The sequence below is a fragment of the Protomyctophum parallelum genome, assembly GCF_964188405.1.
Source record: "Protomyctophum parallelum genome assembly, chromosome: 5".
Lineage (NCBI taxonomy): Eukaryota > Metazoa > Chordata > Actinopteri > Myctophiformes > Myctophidae > Protomyctophum > Protomyctophum parallelum.
The window spans coordinates 53,784,398-53,796,086 of record NC_139702.1 but is presented as its reverse complement, the minus strand read 5'-3'; the positions used below and the strand labels follow the sequence as shown (position 1 = coordinate 53,796,086).

At 44.7% G+C, this 11,689-nt stretch overlaps 1 protein-coding gene across 1 annotated transcript in view; it reads left to right on the top strand.

Annotated features, from left to right (window-relative positions):
- The window catches only part of cntln (centlein, centrosomal protein), a 151,736-nt gene that overhangs the window by 93,890 nt on the left and 46,157 nt on the right, over window positions 1–11,689 (top strand). Inside the window, exons 19-21 of the mRNA XM_083764538.1 lie at window positions 2,734–2,952; window positions 6,318–6,415; window positions 11,073–11,199. Of these exons, the coding sequence (XP_083620664.1) occupies window positions 2,734–2,952; window positions 6,318–6,415; window positions 11,073–11,199 (444 nt within the window). The remainder of the gene's footprint in view (window positions 1–2,733; window positions 2,953–6,317; window positions 6,416–11,072; window positions 11,200–11,689) is intronic.

Sequence of the window (11,689 nt, the reverse complement as noted above, 5' to 3'; positions counted from 1 at the left end):
GAACTAAATTGTTCATATAAGTAACCTCTCATCTGAATGTGTCAGTCACACCCATCATCCAAATACAGGTTGATTTTAGTTGCTGGATTATCTACCTTGGTACTTAGTCCCTCCAATTACCTTGCTACATTCCAACAGACTGTTCCGTCCGCACCCACCTGCCTCCGCCACCACCGTTATCTAAAAAGTGGCACGTCCTGCCCTCCCCGCTGCATGTAAGAGGTTCGGATTACACCAGATTATATGTGGGGGGGGGGAGACATAGCTGACAGTAAGGGGGGAAATATGACAGAATCGTGCATCTTTTAATCCCTGGGACACATCACAGACTCGGCACGTAGAATTTGAGGGGCGTGTAGTTGTATGTCGTGAGCCGTTTAATTTAGTTTTTATGTCGGTTGTATGTGTCACATCAAAGGCAAACAGCGGAATTAATGGTTGTTGATTGGGGAGCTGGTATGATAAATCATTTTTGTCATAATGTGTATGTTATGGTAGGCAAGTGTTGCTGATGACATGCACACGTGTGTGTGTGTGTGTGTGCGTGTGACGTGTGTGCGTGCATGTGCGTGCTCAAGCTATAGTTGAGGAGCCTGTGTCTCCTTATTCATCCTGCTCATGATTGGCTATCACTTGGAATGACACCAGTCACACCCGTCCCCAGTGGAGAGAGGGAGAGAGAGAAGAGGGAGTGATAGTGGTGTCATCTTTTGCAGCCTAATGGTCCTGCACTACATCAGAGTCATGTCAGTGTCAAGTCTCAGTGGGGATGAAGATGGCCACTGAAATCAAAGCCTGTCTTACGGGAAGTGTCATCAATGCCACTGTGTGTGTGTGTGTGTGTGTGTGTGTGTGTGTGTGTGCGTGCGCGTGTGTGCGTGTGCGACACCCATACCCTCACTTTCTCTCATGCGCGCTCTTTAACTCTCCTCTTACACATTGACACCCTTTCTCATTATGTTAATTTTTACTCTTTCGTTCTTCTCTTTTTCTCTCTCAGTGCTTTCTTTGTCTCTTACTTGCATTCTCTATTTTCCTTTCACTCAATTTTCACCTCTCTCTCCCTCTCTCACTGTCTCTGTGCCTCTCTGTCCCGGGGGACATGTCCCATGTCTCTTCCACAGCACAGAGCAGGAAACCTAAAACAAGGGAGATGCTATTAAAAGGTGTTAGCCGGCAACCAGATATCAATAACCTCCATGTATGCAGAGCAGAGAGCAAGCCCCGGGGACGCTGCGGTTTCAGCAGTGTGTGTGACAGAGTGAATGTGAGCATCAGTGATTTCGGTGTTCAGTGTGAGTGTCTCTGCATGTCTTGTGTTTTTCTGTGTGGTTCTCCTTTGTGTGTCTGCGCGGGCGCGTGCACACACCACACATCCTCCAGTATCGTGTCTCTCACTCGTGCCATTAAGCATGCCTGGTGTTTGATATGATACCAGCTCAGCTAATTGTGGCTGTATTAAATCAGACCTCATTGAGGTGGCTTACTGTCCTACATTGCCTTCACAAGCAGCCGATAAGTCTTGCTCAGAGTCGGTGGTTAAAAGCACTCACCTTGAGTGCTAATGTAAAGTTAGCCGATACAATGCATTGTACATGACCAGACAGTGTTCTAATCTGTCAGTAGCCATCAAATTATGGAGCAGTTTAGACCTAAGAAACCATTTGAATCCAATTAACTATTTTGAAGGATGTAAAACTTGCAGTAGGCTTTGCTCCTCAGCACCAGAATTCTAAAACCAATTAACTAGCAAGTAGACTAGACAGCCTGGGTCCCCAGAACCGGAGTTGAGAACCATGTGAACTACTTTGTTGTCCCCAGGATCGGAGCTGAGCGCCAAACAGCTTGTCCAAAACATCAACCTTCCTCCATCCCAAGGTGCTCAGTGGTGATTTCACAAAGCAGCTCCATTCAGCACGCCACTCACAGTCAGAAATTAGGCCCTGATGACCAGGCAACAGCATTCTGTCTCCATATTTACATAAGTATATGTGTTTAATATCACAGGCTGGATCTCAAAGGCGAGGCAGCAGCGGTTCTCCCCTGGAGAAACGCATAGTTCACACGGGTTGTCTTCACATTGTCTCTTATTTATGTATCACGCGTAGTGGAATGAAAATTGGGTTTGAATGTGTTTATGTCCAGGGGGGGAATCTGCAATCTCCAGTGTTTCCGTTCTCACAGTCCTTATCACTCCTTTATAAAAGTTACATTGAAATGCATGGGAATGGTATCACTTTTGACTGGTTTATGAGCAGGTGCAGACTATATCATTTTGAATAAGTTAGTTTACAGTATTATTTTGACTTTAACCCACCTGGTGACACCTGGTGTCCGTACCATCAAAAGTACACCAATCACCGCTCATGCATGCATTGTTCTTGTACAAGCACGCAGTAACTTACTATCGATAGTTTAGGATTTGGCAAGGACACCACATTGTTTTTGGATTCTACAGTAGGTGTTGTTTTTGGATAGTGGTAATTCCGCTTCAATGTTTATCATGATTGTGCAAGGAAACTAAACTGAATTGTAGTTACAGTTAGTTACTGTAGCAGTGTGGCATATAACCCAATCATTCTCTCTCTCTCTCTCTCTCTCTCTCTCTCTCTCTCTCCAGAGTGGGATCGATAGCATACATTCAGGTCTCCTGTCATTTGTTTGTTTGTATGTTGTTAGTGGCATTGCAGTAAGCTATACCTCTGTCTATCCATGTCGATAATGTGTGTACAGAAGCTGACCTGTGACCTGGCAGGCTTGGAGCAGCAGAAGAGAGTGCTGGAGATGGAGCTGGAGCAATGGAGACAGGTCAGACTGCCTCAGCCCACCCCACCACCACCACCACCAGCGGTAGGAACTACAGAGAGCCGCAGCCAAGACAAGGCCATTCCTGACCCGGGCCCCCTCCAGGCCTTGGAGGCTGAGGTCAAACAGCTCCAGACCCGGCTGAAGGTCAGTGTTTGTTTGACTGGGATAAGACAAGAGTGGCATGGGGGCAGAAAATGCAACCAGTGTAGAAATGCGACCAAATGCGACCAAATGGGTGTAATTGTGCACTTCCTCTTGGTTGTTTGATCTGTTGTCATAGTGTGATCCTGTTAACGTAACGGGTGACTTTGCTGCCGTGTGCTTTTGAGGGGATCATTATAATATTATTATTATTAGCTTCCAGTGGCGTCAACTCCGGGGGTGCACAGGAGCAGAAGAACCCACTGGCAAAATAATAACACAACACAACGGCTCTTTTAAGAGCTAATAGCAGCCAGCCGCAGCGCAAATATGCGTGGCTGCACCCACTGCCGTTATAGGAACCTTCCGCCACTGTTAGCTTCCCAATTTGTATAAAGCCAAATACGCAGCAAAATCCAAACGAGGTATAAAAGTAAAAGTTTAACATTCATTTAACTCTGAGAGTGTGGAAATGAATCTTACAGCTCCATTGTGTTGATGTTGCTGCTAAATATCAATATTTACTTATATTTATTACATTGTATATTGTAGATATTGAGTATCAGCATTTTTGTCATTTTCAGAAGGCAAAGCTTGCCTATTTCAACATTGTCGTTTAAATGTTTCGCTTTTATTTGAACCACACTGTTTGTCTCCTTCTTTCTCTCTCAATGGTGGCACAGCTTCACCTCCCATCCAACCTACCTCTCTCCCTCTCCATCGTTCCAATTTACACTTATCATCATCTGAAATTGTATGTGACTTCCGACACGAATTAGCCTGCTCTCATCATTTGATCATCCACGGAGCTCCTGTCAGGGAGATGAGACACGAGGGGTAACGGGCAGAGACGGGGCCCCCACGTCGAACGGGGGGGAGGGGTATCGTGTTGACTGCGGTTACCGTGGCATTAAAGGCCCCCACTCCCGTCGTGAGCTCCTCCCCCCGCCGTCAGTGTCACCAGACAGATTGCTACAGTCATCACACACAGGCCCCTACAAGTCATGTCAAGTGACATTAAGAGAGGGAGAAGTGCGGAAGTGAGCACAGCGGGGGTGGGGGGTGTTGGGGGGGGGGTTTGAGTGTGTGCGCTGTCAGAGTTCCCATCAGGGACACGCGGCTCACTTTAAACCAAAGGGAGCACACGCACATTCACATATCTGTCTGTGTCACCATGATCACACGGAAGCCACAGGGCTCTCTGTCACAACTGTTTCAAAGAGTGTGTGTGTGTGTGTGTGTGTGTGTGTGTGTGTGTGTGTGTGTGTGTGTGTGTGTGTGTGTGTGTGTGTGTGTGTGTGTGTGTGTGTGTGTGTGTGTGTGTGTGTGTGTGTGTGTGTGCGCGCGCCCGTTTGCGCATGTGTATATCTGCAAGTGACAAGAATGCCAATTCTGAAGAGAGAGCATGTATATAAAGCTCTGTTAAATTAAGAATATAATCCCACAGTGCTGAGGGACACCGGTATTAACTCGGGGTGTAACGATACATTCTAACAGCGAGAGATACATCACTGAACAGCTTTGTCCCAACCTGACCCTTTTTAGTGTGGTTTGGGCTTAACATGAACACAGAGAATGCACACATGTATCAATTAGGGCTGCGAATCTTTAGGTGTCCCACGATTCGATTCGATTCCGATTCTTGGGGTGACGATTCGATTCAAAAACGATCTTTTCGATTTTTCCGATTCTCGATTCAAAAAAGATTTTTTTTCGATTCTAAAGCAGTTTTTTATTTTTATTAAAAACAATTAAATAGAATTTTAGCATGATATACTCCAGTCTTCTGGCATGAAAGCAGAGTACATTTAGTAAAAAGCTTGTATAATTGTAAAGGTTTTTATCAACTGAATGATTTAAACACACAAAGGTTAAATCCAAGAGTAAGAACATGTCTCATTTATTTAGCTTGCACAAATTTGAACCAGTTCAAAAGTTACAAAATCTCTTCTCACTCAATACCAGAACAATACATTAGTATTAAAACAGGTGTAAAATAAATACAATTGGCAGGCTTAGCTTAGCTGGTAGTAAATGCACTATGCAGAAACCCAGGCCATAATGCATTGCATGCACAGGTACATTAAATGTACCTGTGCATGCAATGCATTTCTTTTCTTTTTTTTTTCTTGCACAAAATAATTTTGTGCAAGAAAAAAAAAAAAACGATTTTTGGAAAATGAGAATCGATTCGGAATCTGACGGCATTAGAATCGCGATTCTAACTCGAATCGATTTTTTTTGACAGGCCTAGTATCAATAAACCAAGTGTAGCGATATGGAATGGAAATGTAATTGCTTAGTATTGATACAATTGATTATTTGCATTTCAAAACAATACGATACAAAGACAAACGATACAACATGTTGAGTTTCCATTTCGATATTTCGATATCATTCATTAAAATAGATTTTTCGATGCAGTTACTATATCGTTACACCCCTAGTATTAACCTATGTCGTGGGATTCCATGCAATGACTATAATTTTGACAAGATTCTAAAACATGCCGTAATAGAAGAATATCCAACGTATGAACCCATTTTATTAAAAAAATATATATATATATTTTTGGTTTTGACAGTTTACTCAAGCTAAAGGCTGTGTTGACTGATTTATATATAATTCATTTGCAGATACATTATGTCCTACTCCTAAGAGGTGCACTAGTAGTTCTGCAGTAATGCCATTATCACAACATAGCACAATATTGCCACAGATTCTGAAAACATGTTATTTAGAAAACAATAGAGCATGAAAGAATATAGTGCAAAAAAGTGCACTGCATTTGCTCCTATGTGCTTTTATCATATTGTTAATTGGGTTGGGGGGTAGGGCATTAAATCGCCGCTTCTCATTACTCTGCTCGTCCCGTCCAGGTCCGTCCATGTTAACCTCCTTTAGCACCTTGCACCCTCCTGCTGTACGCCTAATGAGGAGTCACACTGCGGCTGACCTGCTATCAGCCGGTGTCACAAAGCCCCCCCATGTCTTAACACACACACGCACACACACACACACACACACACACGCGCACACAAATACATGCATAGCAAATTCACACACATTTCTGTGTACGTGTACCCTGTCCTCCCTTTTGCTTAGAAACCATCCCGACACACACACACACACACACACACACACACACACACACACACACACACACACACACACACACACACACACAATTAAACGCCCTTCTCTCCCTTTCTCCTTAATTGTCTCTTTTTCATTCACGTTTCCTCTGGCAAGTGTCTTTAGCCTCTTATACATTGTTTTTGTCTCACTCTCACTCCTTCCTTCCTTCCTGCTTGCGTGTGTGCATGTGTGTGTGTGTGTGTGTGTGTGTGTGTGTGTGTTCCTTGCAGAGTTCCAGTGCAGAGGCGACGAAGCAGGCTGTGGCTAACAAAGCTCTACGAGCACAGCTCCTCGAGAGGGACGACAAACTCCGCCAGCTGCAGGACAAGTTAGACACACACACACGCACACATGCGCGCACACACACACACACGCACGCACACACACACACACACGCGCACACACACACACACACACACACACACACACACACACACACACACACACACACACACACACACACACACACACACACGCACGCATGCACGCACACACACACACACACGCACACCGCCTCTCACTCTACTCTTGTTTCCACTCTCCCGTACTAGGTTTTGTTTGGCTCTCCTCGTGCTTTTGTTTGTTGACGTTCCTTCATTGTGATGATCTGTCCTTTGGCTCTGTATCCATTTATCTCTACTTGCAGTACCTGCTCTCCCCCCACTCTCTATCTCGGAGAATCATTTTATTTACTGACTGCAACAGCGGCTTTCCATTTGTCGTCACATTCCAGTCCAGTGTTAATTTGGTACTGTATGCTGTGCTGTGCTGACAACTGGATGGCATACGATTTTGGGCACTTATCACAGCAACTTACAAATGTTTGAGTGTAAATGACTTGACCCCTAGTTAACAAACAGCAGGGTAAATGGTCAAGTAAAAAATTAAAAGAAAACAATTAAGTGATACAAATAACTACAATAACAGGTAAATATCAAACAAAGCGTCTATCTAAACAACATGGTATTTAAATTGCATATAGCATTATGTGGAAAAGCAAAGGATGGAATACATTTCTATCAAAATAACATACATTAATGTGAACAAATAATTAACATAGCATTAGAGCCCGGCCAATTCCGATTACGTTTAAAATGTATTACATAGAGTACCAAAGTCCTGACGTCACTCCTACTCCACCTGGGTCACAGCATTATTTTTTGCATTGGAAATCATAGGAAAATCCCAGCGATTTTTAACGTCTGTTTGGAGAAAAGCTTAGTACTTTTTCACCATTAGTTGCTTCATATAATGTAATGTCGCCAGGGTGGTTTGTTTATTTTGTAAGTTGGAACACAGTTCTTATACGATCTAAGATTTCCGTATGGGAAATCCAATATGAAAAATAACACTGTGATCCAAGGGGATAGCGCCCTCTAGCGGCAATGATGTCAGAGTGAGGCTTGAACTTAGGAGCAAACAAATAAAAAGATATTGATTGATAGAAAATATATTTGAAAATAACTTAAATTATACAATACACAAGCAAACGAGTACATTTAAAATACAAACACACTGAACTATGAGAAATGCTGAAAAATAATGTGAGCGTGTAGATCTGCTATTTGTGAACATTTTAGAACAATATTTGAAATGCTTCACCTACATTGACATACCCAAATTATTCGGTTACACTCTCAGAGTTATTTTACATTATACTCTCTCTCTCTCTCTCTCTTTCCATATCTCTCTCTCTCTCTGTGTATGCTCTGCTGTCTTTGCAGTTCTCATCTGCTGTGTTTGATTCCACCATGTGGCAGCACTCTGTCTGCAGTCTCTACTCTCCGTCTGCCTCAATCATGCATTGTGTGTGTGTGTGTGTGTGTGTGTACTACTTGATTGAATGAATAAGAACATTTGTTTGTCTTATGTTTGCATCAGGCTCGGCATGCTTCGTGTGTGTGTGTGTGTACGCACGCTTCTACTTCTTGATTGAATTAATAACAGCATTTTTGTTTGTCTATGTTTGCATGTTGATATTGTCTCAGCATGCTGCGTGCGTGCGTGCGTGCGTGCGTGCGTGTGTGCGTGCGTGCGTGTGTTCAGTTGTCCTGTACATCTTCCAGTGCAGTGAGCTCAAAGGAGCTGATGTGGAGTGCTGATCAAAGCAGCATATTGATTTTGTGTGTGTGTGTGTGTGTGTGTGTGTGTGTGTGTTTGTGTTCGATCATTTGTGCACCGTGACACTAAAACCCACACACCTCCGCTCGGGCCTGTGGGCCACAAGTCCTTAATGATGTCTAGAGCGTGCCTACTGTAGGGTTCAATACGTTACATACTTTAAAAAATAATTATAAAAAAGTACAGTTATAGTTAATTGTCTTGGGGCTTGAAACGATCAAACACTTGAACAATAGTATAAAATGCTTACATATCTCAATGCATTATCATTTTATATTTATACTGAAGAAAACTTGGTTCTTTCTCTCTCTGTCTCTCTCACTCACACACACACACACACACACACACACACACACACACACACACCCCCCTCCTGGTGTTGTGAATTGTGTCGCCCTCCTTGGCTCTGTCATGTTCTATAATGCAGGGCGTTGTGTACAATCACAGTGGCGATGTGTTTGTGTGTGTGACCGGATCACAGGCAGACAAGACACAACATCCCTCTGCTGTCTCCTCAGTTTCCGCGACAACACCAGCCTCTCTCCGGGCTCTGTTCGCACACACACACACACACACACACACACACACACACACACACACACACACACACACAAAAAGAAAGACACTCACACACACACCTTGCCATCTCTATAGCCCGGTCTCCACAGAGGGAGCCCCTTCTCAGAATGAAAGACATGTCTAGACATCTCTAAAATATACATCTCAGCGCGCGCACACACACACACACACACACACACACAATGTGCATGTGCCTTTTGCCTTAAGAGAGAGAGAGTGAAGGGGAGAGGGGAAGAAAAAGAAGAAGAGAAATGAATTTCAAAGTACGCCGGTGTGTCCTCAGTCAATATCCGGCACCGGGGCTCTGTCTAATTCATGAAGCTGCTGCCTTTCATCTCCTGCTCTGTTGTCTGTCAGCCACATGCGCGCTCCACCATGTACCCTTTCCTCAGCGGCGCACGCTTGCAGCAAGGCGTTCCGTTCACGAGCGCCATGTGCGGCGAGGCTCCAGCGCACATCATTGCAATACACATGTTCGATGAGCAATATCGCCAACAAGTGCAGAACTAAGAGAACAACACGCAGGCAGCTGATCAGGATTCTCTCTCTCTCTCTCTGACTTTATTTTTGGTACTCAACTCCACTAGAACGCTCATAAATACAGATCACTCAGCCAGAAAGCAGACAGATATATCCACAATATTTTTTTTATCCTATAGTGCTGGTAAAGGCAGGGAGGGCATCTAAAATAAATGTAGATCTAATTGGCATTACCATCCAGGTCAGAGAGAGAGAGAGAGAGAGAGAGAGAGAGAGAGAGCGAGAGAGCGAGAGAGCGAGAGAGAGAGAATCTTTAAGTCAACACCGGGCCATGCAGCCTGCCATCTTCCAAGGGGATGGGGGGGGTTCAATATGGGTTTTCTCATTAATGGCCCAAATCCATGGAGGAATCCCAGCTGCGTTAAATCTACTCTCTCTCAAAAGTCCCCCATAGGCCAGACTGACTACCTCTCTCCCTCTCATTTCATTTAATGTCACTCCAATAAGGACAAGCTCACATTTATCTTAGCGGGTGCACCCCTCAGGCACATCGGCCCACCTGGGGAGTCAGGGACATTTACTTAAAAGAAAAGGTGCTTGCCGTGCGTTTGCGTCGTCTTGTTTATTTAGAACGTGCTGAAGGAGGTGGTGTGTGTGTGTGTGTGTATGAGCACGCATTCGCCTGCATTGCGTGTTCATATTTGTATGTGTGTCTGCCTGTGTGTGTATGCGCCAGAGAGAAAACCAGCTTTAAAAAAAAAAGAAAGGAAAAGAAATAAGAAGCATATTAATTAACAGCATTCTTATGATCTTTATTCCATTTGTTCCAATCCCCTGTAGCTTACACAGCCATGAGAAAAACGCCTTGTGTTTGCCTTTTATGGAAAACAGTAGTGTTAGCCATATACATACACACACAGACTTGGGCACAGTGTGCTGGAATATTAAACACGTCAACACCACCAGTTATTGAAATCGGAAGTGACAAGCGATGCATGTTTGTAACAAGTGAAGACACAAGTGAGAACACAGCAACACAGGGAGTGCGGATGTCTTCATGAGACTATAGTCTCACCATGGCAGATAACAAACACAAGCACTTTATCAAATGATCTATTCCCTTCAGATCCCTCATTTCCTAAACCAGAGAACCCACCCCCTCTCTTTGTGCATGGCTGGTGTAGCACACACGGCGTAGCCGAGTGACACTGGAAATGATAAACATTTAAAGGCCTCGGTTGCGCTCGTTCAAGCCGTGTCGCTGCAGATACAAACTGTCATTTGTCAAAAGAGGCTCCCTGGCTTTACACACACACACACACACACACAGACACACAGAGCGCGCAGCACATTGCAATCCTCTGCAGAACACGCGTCCTAATATATGCCACTTAGAATTGGAAATTATACATGGGGCTCTCATTCCAACCCCCACCTCTTCCCGTAGCAGCGTGCAAGTGTATTTAGTTGTCATAATGAGCTGTCACGCCTGATGCACTGCACAGGGACACTGTGCCTTCCAGCGGGGGGGGGGGGGGGGGTTGCGTGCGTGCGCGCGCGCTCGTGTGTGTGTGTGCTCGTCTACAGTATGTGTGTGCACATCTGTATTTCTGCAGGCAGTCACCCAGTTCATTTGTACACGTGTCTGTGTTTCCATACATTTGACACGTTTATCATATTTCCATCTCATGTCCTCTGGGCTTGTGTGTGTGTGTGTGTGTGTGTGTGTGTGTGTGTGTGTGTGTGTGTGTGTGTGTGTGTGTGTGTGTGTGTGTGTGTGTGTGTGTGTGCGCGCGTGCTTCCAGGGTGAGCCATGTGGAGAGAGATGCCACCATGAAGAGGCAGCTGGTGGAGGACCTGAAGACGAGGCTGAAGTTCTTCCAGGAAACAGAGAAAAGCTACCGGGGTCAGGTGGAGGAGCTGGAGAGGAAGGTACGCACGCACGCGCGCGCGCGCGCACACACACACACACACACACACACACACACACACACACACACACACACACACACACACACACACTGACACAAAGCAGCTGGCACCGTCAGATGGCATCCAATTATCTCATCTGGGAGGATGACAGGGACATTGTGTGGTAGCACTGCGCTCAGCGTTTCTCACCGTCTGGAGATCTGAAGTCACCTGGAGGTCTAGGAGGAGCAGGAAACGCTAGCAAACATTTAGTCAGGCTTTATTTGTACAGTTTGCCTTAATAACCGTTCTGCTTGTCATCACTCGGTGGCTGTGTCTCCAAACCAGTCACTAGTTCAAAATGTGCTGTCGTTGCGTAACTATAAAACAAGTGCTGAATCTCGGTCTTGCGTTTCTTTTTTCTTTTCCTTTTTAATCGATATTCAGCAATAGGCCAAAGCCCCCAGTAAGGCTATCTAACGTTGAAGCTGTCACTACCTACTGGTGAAAT